The sequence below is a fragment of the Lutra lutra genome, chromosome 16 (assembly GCF_902655055.1).
Source record: "Lutra lutra chromosome 16, mLutLut1.2, whole genome shotgun sequence".
Classification (NCBI taxonomy): Eukaryota; Metazoa; Chordata; class Mammalia; order Carnivora; family Mustelidae; genus Lutra; species Lutra lutra.
In genome coordinates this window covers 44,652,159-44,680,089 of record NC_062293.1, presented here as the reverse complement: position 1 = coordinate 44,680,089, position 27,931 = coordinate 44,652,159, and the positions used below count along the sequence as shown (strand labels likewise).

General features: G+C 54.2%; 2 protein-coding genes and 1 long non-coding RNA gene across 8 annotated transcripts in view; 2 read left to right on the top strand and 1 right to left on the bottom strand.

Annotated features, from left to right (window-relative positions):
• Positions 1-18: 18 nt before the first annotated feature.
• Positions 19-13,062, top strand: TIMM22 (translocase of inner mitochondrial membrane 22). Of its 2 annotated transcripts, none has more exons than XM_047707802.1 (4): positions 19-552; positions 2,832-3,028; positions 4,690-4,762; positions 12,916-13,062. In XM_047707802.1, the coding sequence occupies exons 1-4, from the start codon at positions 315-317 to the stop codon at positions 12,996-12,998; spliced, it is 591 nt and encodes a 196-aa protein (XP_047563758.1). In that variant the 5' UTR covers positions 19-314; the 3' UTR covers positions 12,999-13,062. The 2 variants fall into 2 exon arrangements, with proteins under 2 accessions (XP_047563758.1, XP_047563759.1); XM_047707803.1 differs by lacking the exon at positions 12,916-13,062 and adding an exon at positions 6,365-7,062 and having other exon boundaries at positions 25-552.
• On the top strand, positions 559-827 carry LOC125087459 (uncharacterized). Its single transcript, XR_007123440.1, has 2 exons — positions 559-720; positions 783-827. It is a non-coding gene; the product is annotated as an uncharacterized LOC125087459 (long non-coding RNA).
• The window catches only part of ABR (ABR activator of RhoGEF and GTPase), a 179,336-nt gene continuing 158,468 nt past the window's right edge, over positions 7,064-27,931 (bottom strand). For 4 of the 5 annotated variants that reach the window (XM_047707795.1, XM_047707798.1, XM_047707800.1 and 1 more), the window contains 7 exons: positions 18,376-18,435; positions 17,994-18,103; positions 17,198-17,337; positions 15,988-16,122; positions 14,950-15,055; positions 12,435-12,582; positions 8,966-11,739 (listed from right to left, as the gene is read on the bottom strand). In XM_047707795.1, coding sequence (XP_047563751.1) covers positions 11,650-11,739; positions 12,435-12,582; positions 14,950-15,055; positions 15,988-16,122; positions 17,198-17,337; positions 17,994-18,103; positions 18,376-18,435 — 789 coding nt within the window. In that variant the 3' untranslated portion in view covers positions 8,966-11,649. Of the gene's footprint in view, positions 7,460-8,965; positions 11,740-12,434; positions 12,583-14,949; positions 15,056-15,987; positions 16,123-17,197; positions 17,338-17,993; positions 18,104-18,375; positions 18,436-27,931 lie in introns of those variants that run through there. The other variant, XM_047707796.1, reaches the window with a different exon arrangement.

The window sequence follows — 27,931 nt, the reverse complement described above, 5'->3', positions numbered from 1 at the left end:
AGCCTCCTGGGAAATGGCTGGCCTGCCAATCCCTGTACTCACCGCACCGCATCCCCGGAGAAGACGGCGCTTTCTGGTGACTAAATCTTGATGCTACCCAAGCCTGATTCAGTATTCACAAGAGGCTTTGAGGGAACGTGAGACCTCTTTCGCCGGATGAATGAGCGGACTTTGCTGCCGCAGTTTCTTGGATTTGCTCGTTGTGGCGAATCTGCCATTGCGGCACGGTGGCTAGGCGCGCAGAGCCCTAACGTGAGGCTTGCGGAATCTGCTGCGGGAAGAAGAACGCGAGAGTTTCTGCGGCAGCTGCAGTCATGGCGGCAACTGCGCCCAGCGCGGGGGGCTCCGCGCCTGAGGCGCCGGGTTCCGCCGAAGCCCCGCTGCAGTACAGCCTTCTTCTGCAGTACCTGGTGGGCGATAAGCGTCAGCCCCGGGTCCTGGAGCCCAGTAGCCTGGGCGGGATCCCGAGCCCGACCAAGAGTGAGGAACAGAAAATGATCGAGAAGGCGATGGAAAGCTGTGCCTTCAAGGCAGCGCTGGCTTGCGTGGGAGGTGAGGCAAGACTGGGAGTGGGGGGCGTTGGGAGGCTGAGGGCTTGGACGGCAGCGGGGTCCTCTGCCAAGACCACGCGCCTGGGAGGTGAGGAGCCTTTGGACCTCGATCTCGACTGCACCCCTGCCTCGATGCGTGAACTCGAGTAACCCTTCTCTAGGCCCTGAGGTTAGTTTCCGCCTATGGAAATTGGATCAGAAAGTCGGTACTGTATGGGTCGGGGCCTGGAGGTTGGTTATAAAGTGGTCGACTTATTCATTCATTGATTCACTTTTTTTTTTTTAAAGATTTTATTTATTTATTCATGAGAGACAGAGAGGCAGACAGAGGCAGAGGAAGAAGCAGGCTCCCCAAGAAGCAGGGAGCCCAATGTGGGACTCGATCCCAGGACCCCAGGATCGTGACCTGAGCAGAAGGCAGATGCTTAACCATCTGAGCCATCCAGGTGCCCCATTGATTCACTTTTAAATAAGCATTCTTTCAAACAAATTGTTACAAGTAACCATCACGTGCTCGGTGGCGAGGCAAGGTAAGAGACCAGAGCCTGGTTCTCATGAAGATAAAATTTTAATATATACAGAAGCAAGAGTGTTGGGAAGGAGCCTGGCAGGAAAGTGGGACACAGGGGACAGCAGATGCAAACGTCTGCCAGGAACCGGCTTCAGGTTTGAAAGACAAATGTCATTGTGGCCAGTATGATCTGATGGCGGTGAACATAGGGGGAAAGAAGTCTGGAACACGCGCTGATCCCCCTTTTTAAACCTTTGAAGGTTTAAATGTTTGAATGTAGGGTGTCCGTCTTGTAAAGATGTTGGCCACATTTGCAGATGAATTGAAATCTCAATGAGAATGAAAGACAATCAAGAAACAATATGGTGAGTACAGATGTGAAGTATAGTAGAAAGGAAAGGGGATTTTTTGGTTTGGGGAAAGCTACAGGAGGTGAGATTGCCCCTGTATCTTGAAGGATTGAGAGAATGGGGGTAGCCCTTTAAAATTGAGGGTGGAGTTGGGGATTTGGGCGTTTTGCCTTTAGGCATTAGGGCAGTAATTGGTGCACGTGATGATCCAGCATGGAGCGTGGTGAGGGAAAGAAAAGTCTGTGGATAGGGAGATGGTATAGGGAATTGGCTAAACTGAACCTCGGTGAGGCCTGGGCTGGGTCTTTGTTCATCATTATGCCTGACACTAATAAGTCAATTACATATTTGTTGAAATGATGAATAAGTCTTTGTAATGCTCCAGAGTGGAAGTGGTAAAGGTCCTAGACTAGGATACTTGTGAACATAGGTTTGTAGGAGGGGAGCAAATCAGCTGTCAGAAATGCCCTTGAAGTGTGGAGCTGGAGTGACTGAAAAGAAGGAGCCGTAAGTAAGAAAGTCTGGAGGGAGGGTGCCATGATTTCATTAAACATATATTGACCTTGAGGTGATGAGAGGACATGTAAATGGAAATGTCCAGCAGGCTCAGGAAGTTGGGGACAGCAGTGTGTGGTTTGCCTTTTGGTATCTTTGTGACCTTATAGAAGTTACTTGACCTCCCTGAGCCTCAGCCGCTTCAGCTACAAAATGGAGACATTAATAGTATCAACAATACAGGACTATTGTGAAGAATAAAAGAAGCTGTGCCTATAAAGCATCAGTAACTGGCACATGGTACTACTCACAAAATGACTGTTGTCAATGTCACCATTGTCAAGGGAGTGATTTGCAAAGTTGCTAGCTGAATGTATGAGTATAGACAGCAGAAGGTTAAAGATTGAATCTTTAAGAATGTCAGAAAATGAGAGGCCAAAAACAAAAAAAAAGGAAAAAGAAAATCAAAGGAGGCTGGGGTACCTGGGTGGCTCAGTCGGTTAAGCATCTGCCTTTGTCTCGGGTCATGATCCCAGGGTTCTGGAATCAGCATTGGGCTCCCCGCTCAGCAGGCAGCCTGCTTCTCCCTGTCTTCCTATGCTCGTGCTCCCTATTGCTGTCTGTGTCTTTCTCTCAAATAAATAAATGAAATCTTCCAAAAAAAAAAAAAGAAAAAGAAAAAAAGAAAGAAGGAAGAAATCCAAAGGAAGATAGAGAAGCTGTCAGCAAGACAGTTCCTGGCTTGTGTGATGTGGAAACCAGGTAACTGGAGGGTCTGAGTGTTAAGGTGGAGTTGGAGGGGTAGGTAGGGGTGTCCTCTCTGTTGGGGGCCATCCAAAATGTGCTATTCGAGTATGATGACCTCGTTACAGTACCCCAGAAAACATGCCAAAGAAAAATCTTCATTTCTGTGTTTGTTTTTAGGATTTGTCTTGGGAGGTGCCTTTGGGGTGTTCACTGCTGGCATTGATACCAATGTGGGCTTTGACCCTAAGGATCCTTACCGTACGCCGACAGCAAAAGAAGTTCTTAAAGACATGGGACAGAGAGGAATGTCCTACGCCAAAAATTTTGCCATTGTGGGCGCCATGTTTTCTTGCACTGAGTGTTTGGTAGAATCTGTAAGTGTCTCTGCCTTCTGAAAAAGCCTTGCCTGTACTATCTTACGAATTCTTTTTTTTTTTTTTAAGTTTTTATTTATTTGACAGAGAGAGGGAGAATAAGTAGGGGAAGAGGCAGGCAGAGGGAGAGGGAGAAGCAAGCTCCCTGTTGAGCAGACAGCCCGATGCAGGGCTCCATCCCAGGACCCCAGGATCATGACCTGAGCTGAAGGCAGAGGCTTTAACTCACTGAGCCACCCAGCGCCCTCCATCTTATGACTTCTAATGAGAAATGTTCATTAGAAAGCAGATCAGATATGTCTGATACTTGGTAGATTGAATTTTCATTAAATAGCCCCTAAGGTAAACTTTTTGGGCATTTATTGCCTTTATTGAGGCTTGCATTATTTTTTACTTCTCTTTGTAGGCTAGAAGTTGGTTAATTATTTTGTAAGTTTTTAAAAATTCTAGTTAGCATACAGTGTAATATTAGTTTCAGGTGTACAATATTGTGATCCCACACTTCCATACAATACCCCGTGATCATCACAAGTGCCCTCCTTAATCCCCATCACCTATTTCACCCATTACCCCCCACCCACCTCCCTTCTGGTCACCATCGATTTGTTCTCTATAGTTAAGAGTCTGTTGCTTGGTTTGCCCTTCTCTGTCTCTCTTTTTTCCCTTTGCCCATTTGTTTTGTTAATTACATTCCACATGAATGAAATCATATGGTATTTGTTTTTCTGTGACTGACTTATTTTGCTTAGCATAATACTCCTAGCTCCAACCATGATGTCTCAGATGGCAAGATTTCATTCTTTTTTTATGGCCGGAGTAATAGTCCTGTGTGTGTATATATCTTTATCACATCTTTATCCATTTGTCAATAGATGGAAACTTGGCTTGTTTTCATAATTTGGCTATTGTAGATAGTGCTGCTATAAACATTAGGATGCATGTATCCCTCTGAATTGGTATATTTGTTTTCTTTGGGTAAATACCTCGCAATTTGATTGCTGGATTGTATGGTAGAGTTCTATTTTTTTTTTTTTTTTTTAAGATTTTATTTTTAAGTAATTGCTATACCCAACATGGGGCTCAAACTCCTAACCCTGAGCTCAAGAGACACACACTCTACGACTGAACCAGCCAGGTGCCCCAGGAATTCTATTTTTAACTTTCTGAGGAACCTCCATACTGTCTTCCAGAGTGATTGTACCAGTTCATATTCCCACCAGCAGTGCAATGGGGTTCCTCTTTCTCCATGTCCTCGCTGACACCTGTTGTTTATTGTGTTTTTAGCCATTCTGACAGGCGTGAGGTGGTAGCTCATTTAGTTTTGATTTGCGCTTCCCTGGTGCTGAGTGACGTTCAGCATGTTTTCATGTGTCTGTTCCAAGTTGGTGAGTGATTTTGACCTTGAGACTTATTGGGGAACCAGAGAAGAGATCTGGATTACTTCTCAAGTGGCACACTTGGTTTCAGCACTCTGGTACCACCTGCAGGAAGCACCCATGAACACATTCAAATTTTAGGAACTATATTTTGGAAAGCAAAAAGGATTAGGTTTCCTTTGGAGAGGGACTGAATTAGCCAGCTAGAAACCCTGTGCTTTTTTTCCCTTAATCATCTTGTGTGGCTTGTTTCTTTGGCTCTAAACTGCACTTCTCTGCCCACAGTACCGGGGAAAATCAGATTGGAAGAACAGTGTCATTAGTGGCTGCATCACTGGAGGAGCCATTGGTTTCAGAGGTTAGTAAACACCTCTTGCATGGTTTTCTTTGTGGCCTTGGACAGCGTGTCGTAGTTGACGTTTCCAAACACATGAGTGTTCCAGGGACAGCCCAAGGCATATGTGGACACTTGATACTCTTCTAAATAAATCACTTTTACTTCCACATTAACTTAATTTTGGAAACTTCTAGTATTTAGATCGGGGTTTTTCATCGTTGGCATCGTTGGCATTGTGGACCACATAAATCTTTGCTGGAGGGATAGTGGGGCTTTCCTGTGCATTGTGGGATGTTCAGCAGTATCCCTGGCCGCTTACCCACTAAAAGCTGATGGCATCCCTTCATTGCGACAATTGAAAGTGTCTCTAGACACTGGCAAATTCCCCCAGGGGATGGAATCACCCATGGCTGAGAACCACAGAAAGATCTAGATTTAGAAAAAAGAACTGCCCTCACATTGAAATGGTGGGAAGAGCTTCCTCCCAGTAAGGAATTCCAGAAGTGTATTGATCTGTAGGTTAGGACAGAAGCACGGCTAGGTCTCGTTCAGCCCCGGAGAGCCCACTGATCCAAATGGCAGGTGCTCCTGAACTCTCAGGTCCGCGCATTTCAAGTAGTTCCGGCATTTTTTTTTTTTAAATACTATACAATTGTCAGTATAAGTTCTGTGGTAATGTCTTTCTGCAGTTAAGGATTCTTAGACTTCTACCCCCTGAAAGCCCGATAGGAGTATTCTGGAAGTGTCCGGTTATCAGCAGTAAACAACAAAGAAAACAGTTCTCTGCACTTCTGTCAGCGTGCCCATCAGGAGTGTGGTTTGGAGGGGGGCACCTGGGTGGCTCAGTTGGTTGAATGTGTCTGCCTTTGGCTCAGGTCGTGATTCTGGGGTCCTGGGATTTAGCTCCACGTCAGGCTCCCTGCTCCGTGGGGAGCCTGCTTCTCCCCCTGCCTCTCTCCCTGCTTGTACTTTCTTTCCTTCTCTCAAATAAATTAAAAAAAAAAAAAAAAAATGGAGTGCAACGTGGGGTGTCAGTGACCTGACTCTCCTCCTGGTGGCCGTTGCTGGGACACTCTCCCTCTGCCGTGCCCTTATTTACCCAAAGCAAAGAGCCTGTTTTCTCCTCAGAGAGAGGATGATTTGCTGTCATTAAAAGCTGCTTCTCCTCGGACAGGCACTTGTGATTTATAGAGTAACTTTTCCTTTGGTCTTCCCATCGCTCAGCTCTGTCAGGGACATTGAGAAGCTCAGCTCCCTCCAGGATTGCTTTGATCACCTTCCCAGGAATTTATTTCATAAACAAATCAGGGTTAACAGGCCATATGCTTTCACTTGCTTCCAAGGGCTTGTTCTCTTAACCAGTTTCCTGCCTGTGAGGGGCTATTTCGTGAAACTGGAAATCATCATCTTTTGGAATGAGAAAAGTTGAATGTACGGCTAGATAAAGCCCACTGGTATAGACTGTGGACACGGCTTCCTGAAGTCTTACACATCCCATGGCTCGGCTGACTAACTTAGATACTTGACACGGGCGTCCTTGTCGCCGTGGCCAGGCAGACTTCTGAAGGCAGCCTGGCTCGGTGTCTGTCCCCGCAGGTAACGACATTTCTGTTTACTTCACAGCGGGCTTAAAGGCCGGGCTCCTCGGGTGTGGCGGTTTCGCTGCTTTCTCTGCTGCCATTGATTATTACCTCCGGTGAGAGAGCCTGCCTCCAGGGAAGGACACTGCCAGCCCAGCATCGGAGCTGCTCCGTGGGGGCCGCGCTCTGTCCACTGCGGGGCACTCGCTTCAGAGACCGCAGACTTTTCCCCTCAGACCGCTGGTGTCATGAGGGAGCCACGTGGCTGCCGCCTGCCTCCGCCTCCAAGGAGCCACAGGCTCTGTTCCCGGGGTGGGCAATATGCCGCGCCAGCCTCTCTCTGAGGCAGATCAGCAGTGTGCTGACTGGTGGGAATTAAGCTCCCCAAAGGTTCCGTCCTACCCATAGCTGGCCTGCAGGCGGCTCGGGGCGGTGGGACCAGAGGGGACTGAACTCGTACCAGCAGGCTCGTCTACTTTGGAACTGCGCGCAGTCAGCCATGTCACATGGCAGGGCAGAGTAAATGTACACCACCTGACCCATTATGTCATTTTGTGGTCTGCTGTCTTTGTTTTAAAAAATTACATGATAGTTTAAAAGGTTGGTTAGTTTTGGCGGGGGAAGGGAACAGGGACAGAGTAAGTGTTTAGAGCCGCCCCAGGAGCCAGAGGTCCTGTCCCCCCTCTTCCACTTCCCATTATGAACAATAAAGGCCGTTCATACCATAAAATAAATGAATCAATAAAGGGTTGGTTGATTTTTATTTTCAGATTCCACGAGTCCCAAAAGTGGTGCCAGGTGGCCCAGAGACTGGACATCTGGAGGGAGAGTGAGAAAGCTTCTGCGAAGTGTGGGAATATTCGATTCTTGGGGTGTGCAGAGTAGCGTTCCTCTGACACTGTTCCTTCAGCCAGGGCCTGCCTTGCAAGCAGCCCAGCTGGTCCATGTCCTGGGATACGTTGAAATTCCATGCATAGGCCCTTACCTCTTCTAAAAACCCTGCTGTGGGCTGGCTGATGGGAATGCCTGCGGTCCTGGCCACACTGGTTTTAGGCTCTGACCGCTGGACCAGGCCCAGCTCAAGGACACGGCGTGCGGAGTTCTGCTATGGTGCTCCTGGTGGGTCCCTGAGCAGCGGCTGGTGAAGATCAGACAGTGGTGAGGGGGGCGTTCTCCACTATCCTTGGTCTGTGGTATCAGGGTTTTTGTATTTTTTAACATATTAGTGTTTTTTTAATTTGAACTAGGGGCCTTTTTCTGACAACAGAAGTTCAGCCTAATTGTGTGCCCCAGCGCAAAAAAAATAGGCTTTAATGGTTGGGATCTGCTGTGAGCACTTCTTCATTCTGGTCCTGTGGTAAGGACACGAAGGGAATGAGCTCAGGCTCTCTCTTGGGGCCAGAGGACAGGCTTGTGGGGCTGCATGATTCCAGCAGCCTGCAGCGAGCAGTGGTGGCTCCTGTTCTCTGCTGTATGCTGACTCCTTCACCATTTTTTGCTTTCTCCCCCTTTTTCTGCGGTCTTCTAGCTTATGCCCCCTTAACCAGAATTCAGAGGTGGCTGAGACGTTCAGATGTCCCAGGTGTGTATGTATGTGACTGATAATGTCAAAGTCAGCGGGTCACACCTTCCTCTGGCCACGTCTGCCACCTCCTCTGCAATGAATGTGAGCTAAGCTCGCTCGGGGTTTACATCCTTCTGTGATGAATTCTAATATCCAGCCCAGTCTCCTAGGTATGAGGCTTCGTTGCTCCCAGCCCAGCTGGAGTATCCTCAGAGGTCTGGGAACAAAGCTAGGAGTGTTTCCTATACTGTCCCTAAATAAGTCACCTGTAAGCACCTTGAGAGCATGGGTAGATGCTCCTGCCTGGCAGCTGTCAAAGTACCTGGATGCCTGGCATCTTCCACCAGGCAGCCTAGCAAGGAGGGTCGAATATGCCCAGCGAATACCAGGAATGCTGCCTGTATGACTGCCTTAGAGCTGATGAGCCCTGGGGCTATCCGTAGCCATCACTTCAATAAGCCAAGCATTGTCCACACTGGCTGTTCAGTCAAGAAAGGAGATGAATAGTTTCCTGTTTTAGATGGCTAAGGAGTCAGTATGAGCTCATAAACCAAACACCAATTTTCAGAGACATCTGGTCCTGATCTCCAGAATAAACATAGTGTCCAATGGCTTAGACTGGTGGGAACCTGTATTAACCCCACCGACTCTACTGAAGGGAGGCTGTGCCCCCTAGGGGATCCAGCCTCTCCAACTGTCAGGCTAGGCCAAAAGGCTGCCCCAAAGATGCCCACTTCCAAGAAAAATGTAGGGAAGAGTTTGCATAAAATAAGAAGCCTCCACTTTGAGCACTTTCTGCCATCTCTTGAAGGGATACTGACGGCCAGGTCTTGGTGGGACCTTTGTCCTTCATGAAAGGAAATCTGGCTGGTGCCTGACTCGGAGGCCACTGTGAACCACAAGGAGGGGCTCACCACCCCCCAAACTGCCACAGTCCCCACAGGGTGAAGGGAAGCTCAGGGGAAGTTAACTAGGTGCACAGATTCCTGGAAACACATGTGGATGCAGCTGGAAGAGTTAAATATTTAGATTGGTGTCTTCCCTGGACTACTGAGTATACAAATGTCCACACCACAGGGCTGAGTTGTGTGCAAATGTTGGGGCTTTGCATTTTTTTTTTTTATTAACATTTTCCTCTCACGTGGTTTACATCAATTTATAATAATCTACATAAGTTGAAACAGAACATAGACAAAAAAAATATATCCTTACCAACTTATTAAACTCATATTAATAAAGGTTCCCATCCTACCTATATCAGCAAAAACTGGCAGCCCACAGCCATTGCCAGCAGGGACAGGCATCCCGGCACTCGCGTGGCCTGTCTGCTGGGCTCCTGTTGGCACAGCCTGCCCTGCTGGGCACAGGGGCCAGGGGTGCTGGGCTGCACAGTCCCTGACTCTTGGGAGAACCCATGGATGGGCTCCTTCCTTGGTGCAGCTTAGTCCTTGTCTGGTACCTGCCCTTCCCCACCCTGGGGGTGGAATTTATAAATATTCTGAGCCTTTTGCATTTCTCAGCCCATCCAGCCTTCCTCCCTAAGCAAGCTTGGGGGCTGTGGTAGCTACCTGATTCCGAGAAGCAAGCCCCTCATTTGGGGGAGGTGGGAGGCACCCGTTTGGGGCTATAACTAGCTGTAGCTGGGCCTTCAGCTCACTCCCATCAATGGCTCTGGAAGCAAGATGCCGCATACCAACTCCTGAGTGCTGGGCACAGACTCCAGGGAGGATCATGCGCTGGGATGTTTGACCCCAGTGGTGTTCTTTCTCCACCTCCTGTCCCAGGGCGCGGGGCTCCTTGCTAAGCCGCTCACAGGCAGCTGCATGATCAGGATCATTTCCCTCCTCTTAGGCATTTCTTTCCTCTGATGTGCACAGAATGTGTACCGTTCTGCCCAAGACTGGGCCACAGGTGTAAACACAAGAAAGGACCCCGTGTCTCATGAGCCAATGCTATGGCTTCAGGGCCAGCAAACCATTCTTTAAAACATAGCCCTGAGCACAAGCTAAAGGAGCTGTTCTCTCCAATTCTGAGGGCCTAGAGTCTGCTCTCTGCCACCTAGGAGAGCCAGAAAGCCATGTGCCCAAGCCCCCGCCATCCGGGACCGTTTGTTCTCCCGGGCCAACTGCCCTGTGCGGGCAGCTACTGCTCAGACGGGAGGAAACTGCACTGGGAGGATCCTTCTCATTCCGTTCCGGTACAGAGAAGTGGGGCTCAGCACTGGGACTAGAATCTGCCGATCCTCTACTCCAGAGCAGAGTGTAGACAATGAACATCCCTAGCAAAACCCAGCCCCTAAGAGAGGCAGGTGCCTATGACTCCCCAACGTCTAGAGTTTCCTAGAGCTCCCCCAAAGGCCGCATCTGGAAGCTGCGGGTGGGGAGGCAGCACCATGGGGGCTGGCTACTGGGGACGGTGCCAGTCTCTGCCAGGCCCCAGAGCACACATGGCCGTGGGGGCCGCCCTGTGGCAGTGCGTGGCTGCGGAGGACTGTACAGTCTAAGGCAAAGGCACTGCAGGGCAGGCGAGGTGCCAGGAAGGGCTGCCTCCTAGATGGAGCCTGCCTGTTTCTGGAAACCTGCTTCAGCCATATTCGCTGCCATCCAAGAGACCTGGCTCCCCTAACAAAGCCACTATAATGTTTTGCTGCTGAGAGCCGCTTCCCCCCAAATCCGGGCCCCCAGTGCTCCATGGCACTCCTTGGAATGTTCCACCTGTCCCGTTTGCTCAGTGGCCCGACTCTCCTGCCTCCCCTGATTCCTGACCCTTTGGCTCTCTTGATATCAGGTCACTTGTAGGTCTTGCCACTCAAAGGAAATAGAACACCAAGGGAGAAGGAACTGAAAAGCAGAAGAAACAGTCAAAGATGCCTCACTAGGAGGCGGGAGATCAAACAGATAAACCCCAGAAATGGAGACTGTCAGGTGGAAATTGCAGAGATCGGCTCTCTAGCTCTGTGCTAAGCTGAGGACTCGTGTGCGGCTGTCTCCCTGTCCAGCATTTGCACAGGCAGCAAGGCCAAGCAGGTGTGCTTCCACAGGCGGAGGACGGGGTTGGGGGGTGGGGGGAGGCCCGGGACGGGAGGCAGCAAGCACAGCCTTGGACGGACCACTGCTGCCACCACTGCCCAGGGCTGCCTCACGTTTCAGAGTGATGGAGTGAAAACCAAGGCTGCACATGCATGTGGGCAGGCCGGGAGGAAGGGGAGGGTGGAGGCAAACCGAGGGGACGCTGCCCGGAGACTGCAATCTGGGAGCAGGGCCAGGAGAGGATAAGCTGGCCGGAGTTACACAGCGCAAAATAAAAACCCTTGGACTGGACTGGTGGTGGGGGTCCGGGGGCGGGGGGGAGGAGAAAGTGCTGGAGGAAATGAAAGAACAAAGCAGGCAGTCCGAATGCCCATACTGGGTCCGTCACGACCATTTCTGCATGACAAATAGACAGGAAACAATCCCCCAAAGGCTCGGGGCAGGAGACACAACTAGAGGGACAGAGGGCAGAGCCCAGGGCTCCAGGCGGTGGGGCAGGGCCCAGGGCGCAGGGGCGCGGGCGCCGACGGTGAGGCTGGGGGCTGGGGCAGCTGGCTTTGTACAAGGTGGCACGGAAGATGCAAGTATTCCAGTTCTTAGAAATCTGCGTCCCTTGGAGTCTATAGAGTGCTGGGTGTGGGAGTTTTCTATTGGAGTCTTTCAAGTCTGTGTTGGGTCCCCTGGCCAGAGAGGCTGGCCTGGGCCGCCCCCCGCCGCAGCGGCTCCCACCTTGGGCTACACGTCGGTGGAGAAGTACAGTGTGTTCCGCTTCAGTTCTGCGAAGGAAATGGGGGGGTGCTGCAGGTAGTAGAGGAGGACCTGGACCTGTGAGGGGACAGGGAAGATTCAGCAGGGTTCCCTGGCCTCCTGGCCCTCCTCCGATTGGGCGAGAACTAGCAGTCCTGGGGCTGGGGTCCCCTCTGTGCCACCCCCTCCCTGCACTCAGGCCATCTCAGGCTGCTTTGCCCCCCCCCCCGCCTCGACCCCCTGGCAGCCCGGGTGTGTGTGCCAGTGGGCATCAGTAAAGGACACCGCGGGGCAGAGGCCTGGGCAGCCTGGGGCCGCTTCCCCAACCTCTATTGACTGGCTCCAGAGGTTGGCTTTGGCTGGACGGGCCCTGCCTCCAGACTGGACTCTGACCCAGATCTTGTAGGGACAGATTTCAGAGAAGCTTCCTCACCTTGGAAGCAATCTTAGAGCTTCCACAAGGGAGGACAAGGCTCCCAGAGGTCTCCTGGGCCCCTGAGCTTGCTGTCCAAGACTGCGGCACTCCCAGGATTGCGGTTAGTGCCAGGACATGTGTTCTTTGGGCACCTGGTCTAGCCTCACGCCTTTTGTTTTGGACTTGGAGGCAGGACTGTCCGGAGCCCTGCCTCCCTGGTGACATCCTACTGACCGTCCACCCAGCTGCTCAGCAGGGCTGGGCTGGGCTGGGGGACTCCGAGCTGTCCTCTCCGCCCCTGTGGGGAAGCCCACTGCACAACGCAACCAGCCACAGGCCCGGACCCTGCCACTGGTACCTGTGCCATGACATCATGGGACCAGATGTCTGCGGCCGACGTGAGGTGTACTTTGCTCTCCACTTCCGACGGTCTCAGTAACGTGGGGCCAAACACAGTAGCCAGGTTGTGAAGGGACATTTTGTTGATGGGTTCCTTCTCAGCAACCCTGGAAGGGGTGGGGGAAGGGAAGGGGAAAAAAAGGTCATTTCTCAGCAGCCATTTGGAGCTCCAGATGCTTGGCCTTAACTATAAGAACTCCTGGAAAGATTCCCAGAAGGTAGATACTAGCCTCTCTCTCCTCTGAGGGTAGAGACCTCTTGGTAGGGAGGGACTAAGCCAAGGGACCAAGTCTCCAGCTATGTCCCAGGACGATCCTCTATTAGATTCCTAGCTCCCAGGGCCATCCCTTGACGGTAAATAGCCAAAGCCAGAAGGACCTACTCCCAACTCCTTCCCCTTGAGGATGATGTCATTCCTAACTCAAGAACTTTCCCTGCAGGAGCTCCTGCTCATCACAGCCCTATGGGGAGGTCATTATCAGCACCACCGTACAGTCGAAGATGCCAAAGAACAGAGGTGTGACATGGTTTGCCTGAGGTCACACGGCTAGCCAGTGACAGAGCTGGGATCTGACCCCACGCAGTCTGCCTCCAGAGCCCGTGCTCCCCCGGGTCAGCCAAGCTGCCCCAAGTGGCCTGGAGTGGGGGATGGGGGGAGCCTAATGGGGGAGTGGCAGGGGAGGGGGCCGGAGATCCAGTAGCAGTCCTTAACTAGACCTAAGGCTCTGCCTGCTGTGCTGACGCAGGACGACCCTAACCCCAGATGGAGCCTGGGGGCTATTCTCCCGTACTTTTCCAGAAGGGTCTTCCTCTTGGGACCCCAGAGTTACCTCCCTGTGGATCTTTCTCTGCTTTTCTTGTGTAATAGGCCACATGCTCAGTAGATATTTCCCCTGAGTGACAGCAGGGGCTGCCATCTGTGGCTGGCGTCCAGGTGGACCCAGTACCACCCAACATGTCACAGAGGCCATAGGCCTTCCTCAGGCCTAGGAAATGTTTTGGGGTTGAGAGCACTCACCCTGAGCAGCACCCCTCACTCCCAACTACATGGACGTGCATGCTGACTGCGTTGGAGACAGGCAGACATTGGCCATGCCGGGAGGCAGCTTGGAGCTGGCCAAGCCCCCCTCCACACACACACACACGCACACGCACACGCACACCAGCCAGGGGCCCAGATGTGGGAACAGACTGTGCCCACAACAGTTCCCAGGGTGGAAAACCTAATGAATTTTCCCCTCCCACTCCTCCTCTGTGTGTCCTCCCCACAGTGCTCGCCAAACTATGGGAACCGGTTGGGGCTTCAGTTCTGGCCAAACCAGAGGGAAAATGTCTCATGATGGGAAAAACAAGACAGCAGCCCCAGGCATTTCCAGGTCTCCACTGGCCCTCCAGAGCTGGCCTGGCTGAGCCACAGCCAGGAGCCCGGGCCCGAGGGTGAGAACCTGGCTCCGGGAGGAGCGGGCCCACCACATGGCCCCCAACTCGGGGCTCCAGGGTGGCAAGCGGATTAAAGGGACACCAGGAAAGTTTTCCTCCCCATTTACACCCGGACTGGTGCTGGGGCTCAAAAGCGAGTGACGAGGACCCTGGAAGGGCTGGTTTCAGTTCTGAGCTTGGCTGCAGGCATCGGCTTGAGCAGCTCTCGGTTGGACCCCATGGCAGAAGGGGTGGGGGAGAAGGTGGGAGGGGACTTAGCTTAGGACTGGGGACATGTGCCTTCCGAGGACAGAGCTGTTGCCAACCCCAATCAAACTCCTCCTGTGCCGGGGCTCAGCTTCCCTGTTAGATGAGGTGTAGGTCAAGACCAGCGGGTTGCAAGCTTTTGACCGTTGACCAAAGACGAACACACTTCCTGTTACAACCCGGGACACATGACCGTGTGTAACAAAACAGAACGACAAGCACACTACTGCTCGCAGCCTTCCCTTTACAACTGGGAAGTGGGGGACGCCTGGGTGGCTCAGTTGGTTAAGTGGCTGCCTTCGGCTCAGGTCATGATCCCAGCGTCCTGGGATGGAGTCCCACATCGGGCTCCTTGCTCGGCAGGGAGCCTGCTTCTCCCTCTGACTCTGCCTGCCTCTCTGTCTGCCTGTGCTCGCTCACTCTCTCTCCCTCTGTCTCTGACAAATCAATCAATCAATCAATCAATCAATCTTAAAAAAAAACACAAAACTGGGAAGTGGACTGAATGACCATGGACTGCAGAAGCCATCGATAGTCTTTGGCTCTGGCCCTGCCGATATGGGAGGTTGCTATTAGGACCCCGATATTTCTCAAAACAGAAGAATTTGGAGGCAAGAGTTTGAAAAGCAAACTTTCACCCTGTGATGGGTGACCCAGCAGAAGCCAGCGCCTAAGAGGAAGAGCCAAGGAGGTGGATACCCCCCACAAAAGTGGCCTCCCCAGCAGGGAGGGGCCTGCCCTGGGCTCCCTGCCTGCCCCCCCCCCGCCCCGCCAGCCCGAGTTGTTACCTTTTCAAGTGTTCCAGCAGGAAGAGGAAGGTGATGAGGTTGGGGTCGGGCAGGGTGCGGAGTAAGTGCATCATGCAGTTTTCCTTGGCAGCAGGGTCTGACAGGGCTGTGGAGGGGGGAGAATGGGGCAAGGCTGAGGCTTGGCTCCTGGGTGGGGAGGCCCGAGCCAGTGCCCCACCAGGGTCTGGAGGCTGTGGGACCCTGAGGGAAAGCCCAGGTTGCAGGGGTGAGGGGAGCAGATCCTATAGGGAAGGAAGGGCCTGGTATCTTCCCAAGGGTGGGCTATGAACAGCTGGTTCCTGTGGAAGCCCCCACCCGAAGCTCAGTCAGGAAGCACGCTGGTGGGGATCGAGTGCCCTCCCACCCCTCCCGCACGTGCTTTCGCAGCTCTGGTCATAGCCTGTCCCTGGTCTAGGAGGTTAAGTTTAAGGCAATGAGAACACTGCTTTGAACATTTCCTCTTTCAACTGCCTCTGATGCTAGAGCAGGCAATGGACAGCCTTCCACGGGGTTCCTCACTTCCTGTGGTGGATGAAGCCTTGACCTGCCCCTGGAGGAGGCAGCAGGGAGAAAAGGGGGAAGCAGGAAGGAGGTGCCCAGGCGCCCCGCTGGCTGAGGCCTTCAGCTTCATCGCTGCCCAGGGCATCAGTGGGAGCGAGAGACTGCTCCTCTGGAAGGCTGGGTTCCGGCCAGCTCTGGTACACTCCAGCCAGGCTTGTCTTTGGCTCGGGACGCTGGCCCTGGCCACCCACCTCAGGGCACATTTCCCTGGATGCTTGGCTTTCCAAGCAAGGAGGTCAGTATTTGGGGAGGAAGCACAGAGGGCAGCCCACGGGGACAAGAGGGGAGAGAGGCAGGCAAGAGAGGGTCCAGGCTCTGCCTCAGGCCCCAGTGGGTCACACCCCACTCTCTGGGCCACTCAGCCACGCCGCTCCGGAGCACTGGGCAGATGCACAAGCAAGGAGAGCCACGGGTCTCCCGCTCTTTGCTGTCAGGAAGGCCCGGCTCCGCCGGGTTCTCGGTGCCCCAAAGCCTCACCGATGCCCTCCATGAAGGCTGGGTAGAGTCGGTCTGTGAGGAGGGGTTCGGGCAGCTCCCGGAAGTAGAGCTTCAGGGTGCCAGCAATGGCATTGATGTCCATGTCACTCAGCATCAGCAGGATGTCCTTGTTATCTGCAGAGGATGTAGACAATCGGGAGTGCACCCATCCGAGCCCCCCTCTTCCATGCAGCCCTCAGCTAGGCAGGGGCAGGGTGGTGGGCCCTGCTCCATTCCGCACCACACAGCTGGGGAAGCCCCCACCCACTCCATCTCTGCCCTGGTCTTGCCAGGAAAGGCAGGAAGTAGGTACAGCGCCCACAGGTGGTGTGTGACTCAGCCCCATTGGGGGAGGGGAGCCCCGTTCTCCACCCAGAGTCCTGCAGAGTCCTCACACCACATGGCAGACACCCTCTCTGGAACCTCCCCACCACTAAGCCTCTCTCTGGAAGGCCCTGCACATTTTTTACATGAAAAATCATGTTCCAACAAAGCCTCGGCTTCCCGGTTGCACAAAGGACCCATATGCCGGCACATCCCCAGCCCCTCACCCCAGGCTTCCTGAACGCAGGTCCCTCCCTCGGCTCCCCTGGAATCAGCCCTGCCTGCCCAATTCAGGCTTCCTGGCTATCACAGCACAAACTCACATGATGGGGGGAAAGAAAAACCAGAGAGGGCAGCCCCCACCACGGAGGAATTTACGGAGGGAGGCAGCAGTGCTCCTCCCAAAGGGCCCTTGTTCAGGGCTCTGGAGACGGCAGAGGGGAGCCTCAGCCAGCCAGCCAGCCCAGGTTCAAAGCCCTTCTGTTTCCTTCCAGTCCCCCAGGCACCACAGAGCTAGCAAGAAAGCCAGAAACACTGGAATAAGAAAGATCTGAGTTGAAAGAAGGCTCAAAACCTACAAGCTGAGCAATGCTGAGCAAGTGACTTGGCCTCTCTGATCCTCCATTCCTCATCTGCAACAGTGGATAAGAGACTGGGGCGGGGGTGTTTACATGAGCAAACACAGGCAGAGTTCCTGCATCAGACTCAGAGATGGCCCACCACACGCCACATGGAACTGTGGTTCACAGAACAAGGCTCTTCCACCATTGGTGACTTGGGGCCTCTCTGTGGAGAAAGGCCTCTGGTGCTCCTGGGCTCCCAGAGCAGCCTGCTGGGCCCCTAAGAGTGCTCTCTCCCCACCAATGCCCGGGCCTCCCACACTCACTGGCATCAAAGGCGGCCTTCAGTGCCTGGATGTCCGTGGCCACCCCTGATATCCGGTAGATGCCGACTTCCTCGATGCCCCGCTTCTCCACCTCTTCCACACACTGCCGCACGATGTAGGGTACCTTGGAGCGCTCCCGCCTGGTGGGGAGGGGCTGTGAGGGGGGGCGGAAGGCCTCCCCTCCCTGGCTTACCTCAAGCCCCCACTTCCCCTGCACACCTGGGCTTCTGGTATCAGGGTTGGGGCTGCAGAGAGGACTAAGAGGCCATGCCACCCCACCCTACCCAAGCAGCCCAAGGCCGGCCTATTGCAGGATGGCAAGGGACAAAGGCAGGAGGTGGTTTGGGAGACAAGTGTAAAGATGCTGAGACGAGGATGTTCCTTAGAAGGTAGATCTCAGCTTCAAATGCTATGTGGGGCTGAGCCGTAGACCCCTGAGGGAGGTGGCTGAGGTCCTGGAGACCCAGGCCATGAAGGGGGTGGTGGGGAGTGGAGGGGCATCCCCTCCTGGATTCCCGCTGGCTGTGGCCAAACCTCAATGTGTGCCTACGTCATCAGAGCATCTCACTGACCACAAGAAGCTGACGGCCCGGGATGCTCACAGGTCATCTTCTGATGTTTAATGCTGGCTTGCTGACTTCTGAAGCATGTGTGAGATGGAGGCCTACGTCTGCGGGCCACTTTGGGCCTCTGAACTGGCCATCCCTGACTACGGAGCCGGGGGGTGACTCGCTAGGGGTCCAGGAAGGGACCCCGGGTGCTAATGCCACCACTCATGTGCCCCAGGGGGACCTACTTAGTCACTACGCTGATCTTCACGCCAAAGACACCAGTCTGCTTTTTCGACGGGGTCCTCTTCAGGCTCATATCCCGGCTGGTGAACTTCATGGAGAATTCCACTTTGATCTGGTTGGGGGTGAGGCAGGCACAAATCCCCCAGGGTATGAGCGCCTGAGGAGGGCCTCTGAAACATGGGTCCCCTCCCCAGCATGGCCGACCAGTGCTGCCTCTCCCACCCAGGGCTCCCTGCAACACCTACAGGGTGGGAGTAGGAAGGGTGCGGGCACAGGGGATGGGAGAGGGACTGGGTTGAGGGGACAGGGGGCAAGACAGCACCCCCGAGGACAGCAGCCGGGGGCCCGCCCACTGTGCGGACATTTCCTGTCTCCCCAGCTCACCCCGTTCATCTCAATCACATCTGTGTGCCAGTTCTTGGTCTCCACAGTCTGGGGATCCAACTGCAGAGAAAGGAAGAAAGAGAACATGAGATGGGGAGAGCAGAGGAGACATCCCTCACAGGGGACGGGACAGGACTCTGCTCCTCTGACTCAGTGGCCTGCGGACTGTTTTTCCTTGCGCACCCACACAATGATTTTTGAAAAATTATGTACCGCCCAGCACATTTGCGACTCGACATCTGAATATTTCCAAAGCAAGTTTAAAGAGTTGCAAAGGCTATAGCTTCCAGGATAATGTAAATATTTACATCTTAAAATAAAACTGTGACATCATTCTTTTCAATGTATTCAGTGGGATCCAATTACCACAGTGATCTGCTACCCACCATCATTCATGAGGAAAATACAAGCTCTCCTTTCCCTTGCAGACACCCTACATTGTTTCTTTTTTCTCCCAAAGAATTTTGTCCTAGCTTGTATTTTTCTACCTTAAGGGTTTTATTCATCACCCTATTAGATTTTGCTTCAACAAAAATATCTGTACAGGGGTGCCTGGGTGGCTCTGTTGGTTAAGCATCTGCCTTCGGCTTAGGTCATGATCGCAGGGTGGGTGCTGGGCTCCTTGCTTAGTGGGAGTTTACTGCTTTCTCTACATGCCTCTCCCCCTGCTTTTGTGTGCACGCTCTCTCTCTGACAAATACATAAATAAAATCTCAAAAAAAAAAAAAAATCTTAAAGAATCTGCCTATCCTCCCAAGCAGATTTAAAAAACCAAAACAAAACCTTATAAAAAAAATATCTGTACAAATGGCAATGAAACAATTCCTGAGACCACAAGGCTCCAAATATTCAAGACATGTTTGAGTTACTACAGCAACTGACAGCATGCGATAAAAACACTAACCAGCACGTTAAAAATAAGTATTAATAAATATTCAGTAGCAAGGTACCACTTTGGAGGACTTACGTCTCTTCACGAGGTGGACAGAACACTTTTTCTGTTTTAATTCGTGTATTTTTTTTTGCTAGGGTAGAACTGGGTGCAGCCTCACTATGCTCGTGGGTTGCTGGGTTTTGTTTTTTTTTTAAGTTGATTATTTTCTTAGAATCTCTACACCCGATGTGGGGCTCAAACTCATGACCCCAAATCACAGGCTCCATCACCTGACCCAGGCGGGTGCCCCTGGTTTTGCTTTTAAACATGCAGAGGGTGAAACATCTTGTTCCTGTAAGTTAACTAGATGATAGGCTGTTTTATTTTAGCAATGTTACAGGATTCTCGAAACTCTTTCCTTCTCATTTGCCTTAAATTGCATAAATACCGATTAGCAAAATTTATTTATTTTTATTATTTCTTAAAAAGATTTTATTTCTTTATCTGGCTGAGAGAGAGAGAGAGAGCGCGCGTGCACAATCGGGGGAGCGGCAGTCAGAGGGAGAAGCAGGCTCCCCGCTGAGCAGGGAGCTGGATGCAGGGCTCGATCCTAGGACCCTGGGATCATGACCTAAGCCAAACGCAGATGCTTAACCGACTAAGCCACCCAGGTGCCCCCAGCAAAATTTATTTTAAATGATCTGTCAGCTGACAATGTCCATCAGTTTTGTGGAAAGCAAAGAACTGGAAAGCACCTGACTCATGAAAGGATTTGGGACTTGGCCATCAGCGTCTTCTACCTTCTCCACACCCACACCCACATTTCAAGAGGCCCTGCTGTCGGCAAGCAGGAGGCACTGGCGCCCTGGGCCATGTTCCACAGAGAGCCTTGGGCTCCCCCGCAGAGGAAGGGATCTGAAGGCAGAAAGCCCTTCCCAGGCACATCGCTTGCAGCCAGTGGCACCTATGGGAGTTGGGAGTCTGCAGACTGATTGTCTGGAAACTCCCTGCCCATGTACTCCCTGGGAAGCTTCTGTGGCTTCCCAACCCCGCCAACCCCCACGCCGCCCAGAGCGCATGCACCACAGTGTGAACACCACTGTTCCAGCAGGCCCACAGCACAGAGGAGTGCTCTGGTCAGCCCAGGGTGGGTTGGGCCCTGGGGCTTCCTACAGCTTGAGCTAAGTCCTTCTGCACCTTCCATCCGCACACCCGCTAGGCATGGGTGGCAGGGGGCTCTGGGGTCTGCATTTGGCCTAGGCCCAGCCTCCAGGAGTTGCTTCCCTGCCCGGATGAAGGGTGCCATTGAGGAAGACACCGAGGGAGAGCAGTGTGGTCGGGACCCAGTAACCCCATGTGCCCCACTCTGCCCCAGCACCTCCTCTGCACACAAGGGAAGCACATGGGACTCACCAGCCTGGCTGTGGTCCAGGCTCACTATTCCATAAGCCTTGGGGCCAAGTGTCCTAAGGGTCCCAAAGGAAGCCCCTGAAATGTCCCTCTCCCGAAACGTTTTCTGTCCCAAAACCTCACCAGGTCTGTGGCACGGAGTGTCCCTTAGGCACCCCTTCACCTAATCCCCCCTCCTGAGACCTGGTGCCTCCTAATAGCCGCCACGGCCTAAGCCAGGGGTCCCTCCCCAGGTCCTGGAGTGCTGTCTGGGCACAGCCAAGTGGGGAAGGGCAAGGATTGAGACTCAGGCCTATGTAGGTCCAAATGTCCACTCTTCCGCTCAACTGTGTGAATTTGGGCAAGTCACTTAAACTTCCCTGAACTTCAGCTTCCTCCCTGGGGCATCCATACCACCTCAGAGTCCCAGGACTAATGTATTCTGAGCATTTCCGAGGAGTGGAAAGACTCCCCGGCATGAAGACAAACCTTTCACACAGGTTATCTCAATCATGGGAACAAGGCTGTGAGGTCTAGCCTTTTCATACTCCCATTTACAGATGAGAACATTGAGGCTTAACGACTAAGGAACTTGCCCAATGCCACTATCTAGGAGGTGAGACGCTTCCTGCCACGCTGAGAGGCCTTCCCTCTGCAGCCGGCTCGCACCCTCCCATCGGTCTAAGGCCAGGGCTGAGGAAGGTGGCACTTCTGTGTTTTACTGTGAGTCCCCGCAACTGCCGTCTCCCAGATCCCCCTAGTGGGTGCTTGAGAGAGGCCTGCCTAGCCCCTCATGCCCAGGCTGTGAAGATCTGCCTCCCAGCAGACCAGCAGCCTCCAGAAACCAAGGCTATTTTCAGGACGTCACTTAAATACAGAGAAGGGAGGGCGAGGAGTGGAGAGGGACATGGCACATTTTCCAGAGAAATGATGCTGCCTGAGTGGCTGTGGCTATTTATAACCCGTGGGAAATGTGGACTCTGCTATTTCCTGATCAGATTAGTGCCGGGGTCGGAAGAGCCAGCCCCCAGGATGTCAGTGGATAAAGCACCTGACCGCTGACCTCTGAGTCCCAGCAGATAGGTGCCAACCCCCGGCCCTGGGCAGTGGGTACCGAGGCCAGGCCAGATCGGGCAAGGGAGGCAGACAGATGGGGCTGAGAAGGGCCAGGCTGGGGGAGACCTCTAGGGGGCCCCTCCTTCACCCCACAGGTAAGACACACACAGCTGGGTCTTCCTCAAGGTGGGGCACGGGCAGGAGAACAAAAGGAGCCATAGGACATCCTAGAGAAAGTTCTAGGTGTCCCACACACCGCCCACTGCCAGGCTCAGTTATGTTCTGTCTACCTTCGCTTTTAGACTCATTCAGGTCATGGCTGCACGTTCAGCCCTCCGCCAAGGGGACACAGTTGACCTCAGGGACTGATGTTCACAAGAGAACCACCCAGTGTCCCCAACAAAATCCCGAGGCCACGGAAGGAGATGGAGATGCAGGCTCTCAGAGTGCTTCCCCAGCATCGCATCGAGGACAGGAAAGCCCAGTAGCCTCGCAAGCCAGTGGGGTCACCTCGTTCCTTCAGGAAAGTCCTGAGGGGTCCTTAGGCCTACGTCCTTCCTCCCAGCCCATTTGTCACCAGCGCATCTCCTTCCCTCTGGCTCGAGGGCTGTTTGTGGCCACCTCCCGGTGCCTGGGGTTTCCAAGGCACCAGTGAGTCTGGGGTCCCCATTTTTTCTCGCTCCCCGGGGTAGATGACACGGTCCATAGTCAAACCTGGGTCCTTCCGAGGGTAGAGCCACAGCCTTCCCTCTGCCTTGTACTCCTGCAGCCACGCAGCTTGCCTGAAAGCCTTCTGATGATTTTTGCCACTGCCCTTCCCACATGCACTCACGCGGGCCCGGGGTGGCACCGCCCCATCTATGGGCAGCTACGGTCCCAGGGTCCCAGCGGTCAGGGAAGCACAAAGCAAGCCGCAGTGCATTACTTTGGGACGTGACGCTGGCGCTCCCAGGCCTCCGCTTCCCCTCCCTCCCCCAAAAGCCTCTTGGCACTGGGCCCCTTCCCTCAGAACCTCACTCTGTCATTTCCCCAGTGCAGGCCTGAGGCCCCCAGGAGCCCACTGACCCCTGACCTCCCATCCCTGTGGGCCTGCCTTCCTGAATCTGGGACCTGGCATCCTGGGCCTGACCGGGGAGGTGGCACGGACTTCTCTCAAAGCCAGAGTAGTTTCTAGGGTTAATAAAAACAAAGTGCTTAACAACGAGGGCAAGAAATCCAGTGTGCTGGAGCTGTCGCCCTCAGAGGTGAATGGGGCGCTGAAGGGAAGGCAGAGATGGCTGGCCGTGTTTATGGGGGTGCCTGCCAGAGGCTGAGTGTGGGGCTGTGGAGACCAGGCCCTGAGCCAGGTGTCCTGTCTGACGGGGGTACATTTCCCGGGGCTCCCAGGCCAGTGGCCAGGGTGGCAGTACTGGGCTGACTTTTTCCTGCCCTTCCCCGAGTATGTCCATATACTCTGGGCTGGGTCCCCTTGGGACACCAAACCCAGTCTGTCATTGGGACAGACCACAGGCGTGAGAGGCATGGGAGGGCTGGCAACAGGGGAACTAGGGAGCTGCCAAGGCCTGCCTCTCCTCCCTCTTGGGAAGGGTACAGGAGGATTCCGTCAACGTGGCTGCTCAGAGAGAAACTCCTAGAGAGGGAGGGTGGGGTGGGAGGGGGATGCCAGGGCCCACGCTGGGCTTCCAGCTCAGCAGCCCCGCCAGGGGAGACCACGGACAGGCCATTTTCCCAGAGGCTGGCTCCCCCACGACTAGGCCAAGCAAGCTTGGCCCCTCCAGCCCTCACCCTGCAGGGTCGGGTGCCCTCTCCCAGGGCAGCTGCACGAGGGGCTTGTGCTGACTCTGTAGGCGAAACACCGGGATCCTGCCTCCCCTCCTCCAACCCTCTCTGCCCCGGACTTTGAAGTTCTCAGAGGCCCACATATGGAAAGGGTTTAGCTGCTCTGAATGAGGCTTTTATTGAAGTCAGGTTAGCCTCACAGCACCCACTGTGACCTGCCTTCCCTAGCACTCGCTCAGCATTCCAGAGCCCCAGTCTGCCCTGTGCCTGCCAGACTTTTAGTCCTCAGTCCCAAAGCCGGGCGCATCCCTCCCAGAGCCCCAGGACCCTGTCTTCCTTGGGGCCGGTCGGCACCCCACTGCCTTCTCTGTTCCACACAGCCTGGACAACTTTGCCCCAGAACCAGGCCTCAGACAAACGGCCAGGAAGCTGCCAAGCCTCAGCTCAGGGCCATGTGGGGGGCACCAGGGCAAAGAAGGGAGGGTCACTCTGGCTGGGCCCAAAGCAACCCAGAGGAAGCCCAGAGCAGCCTTGCCTCCAAAGTTGGGAGTGGGAGGCCGGCCTGGGGAGCACGGTGGGCTCTGCGGCCTCCCTTTGGCCTTGACAGTGCTTCGATGAACGTTGTGCAAGTCCTCCTCTGAAGCTGACCTCGTCCTCCCTGCCCAGGCCAGGAACGCAGTCTGGGCACAGAGCCTGTTCTTGAGAATGAGCGATGCTGGCAAGGCCACTGCCCGTGCCTGCTCTGAGGGGCCTCCGGGTGGGCTCCAGCCCTCGCCCCGCACTCACTAGACAGCACCGGAAGTAAGCGCTCATTTCTCTAACAGCGTGCTCGGCTGGGTACTCCCGGCAGGAAGGCTCCCCATGCAGGGCCCCCCGCCCCAACCCCAATGGGCTCCAGGAGCACCTAGACAACCAGGAAGCTGAGGAACAGCCCCAGGCCCCCCGGGGCTCTGACCCTCCATCCCGGCAAGGCAGCCTGCAGGCTGTCACTCTGGGTCACTCTCTGAGCCTGTTTCCACATGTGAAATGGAGTAGATAGTAACAGCTCCTCACGGCACGGGTTGAGAATGAGTCTGGTCCTCAGCCAGGGCTCCAAACCCAGCAGCATCAGTAAAACCGGCAGCATCACTAAAACCCAGGTCAAGCTTCCCCGTGGCTTCCTGCCACACTTCCATTAGAAGCTGAATGTCTTGCCCCAGCTGGCCCCCGCCTGCTCCGGATAGGGTGCCCTTCTCCCCTGTCCTGTGGCCTCTGTCTGCTTCTGAAGATGCCGCGCCCACCCCACCAGCCACAGGGTTTTCACATTGCCAATTCCTCTGCCTGAAATGTACTGTCTTGGATCTTTCCAGAATATTTTTTTTTAAATTAATTAGTGTATTTATTTGAGAGAAGGAGAGAGGGTGCAGCAGGGGTGCAGAGGGGCAGAGGGAGGGAGAAGAAGGGGTTGAGAGAGAGATATTCTTAAGCAGACCGTGTGCTGAGCAAGGAGCCCAACACAGGGCTCGATCTGACCACCTTGAGATCACGACCCAAGCCGAAACCAAGAGTTGGACGTACAACCGACTGGGGCCATCCAGGCGCTCCCAGAATCCTTCTTACCATTTAAGTCTTAGTTCAAAGTTATCTCTTCCAGCAAGGCCTCTCCCTCCCCATTACTCTCTAGCCCATTACCCAAGTTTATGTTGTTCCCAGCACTTTTCTAGCCTGAAATGATCTTATTTGTTGCCTGACTCCTGCGGACAGAAAGTTCCATGAGATTAAGGGCTCTCTGCCTTCCACCTCTGGAGTGCCCAGTATACTCAGGGAAGGTGCCCATCAATATTCAGGGACCAAATGAATGAAACGGGATGTGGGGGATGGAGAGAACAGTGCCTTCCCACCAAGGGTCCTTCAGGACGGGGGTCAAGAAGCCCCATGTTCCTGCTCACCTCTCCTCTCCCATGTCCAGGGAATGGCTGGCCTGGGCCCAGGCGCAGCCCTGTGACCTCTCCCACCCAGACTTCCCCAGTGTGTTGAGGGTTTAAGGCTTAGGAACAGGAATCTTGAGCCATGGCCAACACCATCATATGAGCTGGATCTAGGAGATCATCCTGTTCAGCTCCTTCATGATCCTGATGCCAGAGAACTAGAAAGGGGAAGACATCTGCCCAAGGTCACACAGCCAGTAAAGACAGCAGATCTGGTTGGAAAAAGAGGCCTCTTGAGTGCTACGAGCTCAGCCGAGTCTCCAGCACCCTGTGCTGCATAAGCCCAAGGGGTGGGGTGACCCACGGAGGAGGCCGGAGCATGAAGAAGGCTTCAGGCACGTGATGGGGTGTGGAGCTGTGGCTGTCATGGCTCTGGCTGGGCCCATCTGAGGCATCAGCGTTGGCAGGGATCACTGTCCCAGATAGTGACGGTTCTAGCTCCTGGCTGAGGCATTGCCATGGCGTTACGGTGCCCTCCTGGCCTCTCTGCAGGAGAATCCCAAGGGCAGCTCTCACGGTGGCCTCCCATCTCTCTAGGCTCACCCCAGGGACAAAGGACAATGAGGCCTCAATCTAAGGCTCGCTGGGATTCTGTACCGGCTCTGGTTCCTCCCAGGGAATGGGCATGCAGGTTTCAGACATGGGGGAATGTGTGCTCCTCTAGGAGCTAGGGAACTGGCAGAGCACACATACCTTTCCTGTCCCCAACACTACCTGCTTGGGAAAAAGAAGCTGAAATAGTACCTGGTGACCGGCTCCTGACAGTTTGGGCAGCTGGCAAGGCCACTCCACAGAGAGCTGGGCCTTTCCAGACTTGTGCTCCCTCGTCAATGTCTGGCAACTCCCCAAAACTAGCACCTGCAGAAGTTTCTGGGCTCTTTCCAAAACGTCTGCCCTCCTGGGGCCTCACTGCTTCTGGAAACTCCTGTAACACTGGGCTCTCGCAGCTTTGGCCTTTCGGAAACCACCTTGGTTGGCAGGCTTAGCTCCCTCTGGTCCAGGGCCATCTAAAAGCTGGGGCACCAAGCCCAGCATGGCTGCCTGGCCAAGCCACCTGTGGACCACAGAGATGCCAGAGAGGGCCAATGCCCTTTCCAACCTCCCCAGGTGCAAAGAAACAGCACCCTGCCAGGTGCACTTAGAGCAGGGGTCCCTAAGCTGAGCTCTGTGACCCTATCTAAAACAGCATCCAATTTGTGCATGTGGGTGGCTTCGTGTCTGCATGGGGCTCCATGACCTCTAGCAGACTCTCAGAGTTGTGGATTCCTGCTGTGTGGAACTGAACAGGCCTCTTGGGAGTCAGCTTAGTAGAGAAGTAGGGGCACTGGTGGTCAGGAGACCACCCATGTGGCACCAGGAGTAAGGTCCTCTCCCTCTAGGGAGTGAGCAAGTGCTGCAAGAAGCTTCGAGAAGCTTCGTAGCTGGGGAAATGCCAGGAGGTTGCTCTGCTCCCCGCCCCACCCCAACTCTCCAGCCAGCCTGGCCATAGTCCTGGCTCTCCCAGATGCCCAGGGGGAAATGGACGGGCTGCAGGGGTCTCCAGCCCAAGGGAGAGGGGCTACCGTCCCTTTCCTAGAGCTGAGGGATGGCTATAGGGGCATGAGTGGGCATGTGGATGGTTAAGATAGGGACAGGGGTCCCTTCCCCTCAGCAGATTAGGCTGACAAGGGTGGGGCAGGCGGAAAGGGGCAGGGCAGAGTGGGAACAGCCAGGGCAGGACACAGGTCTACCGTGTAAGGTTTCAAGATCTTTCTTGATGCCTGGAGCTAGATTATGAAATAAAGTTAATGAGCCCAAGACAAATCTACATCTGATAACCTAGAGCCCTCGTACCCTCAATGCCTCGAACAGCCAGCGAATGGCTGTGTGAACCTGGGAGGTGTACACATGGTTTGCGTACCCGGTGCTACCTGTCACGAAGAATGGTCAAGTTCAGTGGCAGGCTCTGGGAGGGGCTAGGAGTTGTCCTGTGGTCGTAACTGAGACGGCAAAGAAAGGGACCCTCCTGAGCCCTAAGGTTCCCCAGACAAGTGGCCCAAAGGGGGCTCCCCATCCTGTCCTTCCTCAGGTAACACCTCTGACTCTCCCCAGAGACAGAGGAAAGCAGACCCCATCACAGAGCAGCGGGTATCCTTGAACTCTGTGGTTCAGCAACAAACACTTCCATTCACCTTGCCGGCCTCTAGCATCTGGACAGAAGTTCTTCTGAGGCGGGGAATTCTCAGCCCCATGTGGCAAACCCTCAAGCAGAGACAAGGTCATCAAGAACTGTCCTCCACTCTCCCACCCACTCCTCTGGACCCTGCCAATCCAGCCTGAGTTCCCACCTCAGGCACCCCCATCCCAAATGCTTCTGGCTTGGCCTCTGCCTTACGCTGGAGTGGGGTGTGGGGGGTCCTGCCAGCCTCTCTGTGGCTCCCACAAGTGACCGCATTACAACCTTTGGATACTTCAGGGAGTGGGGGATGGGACTCCTCCTTCAGCCTCTCAG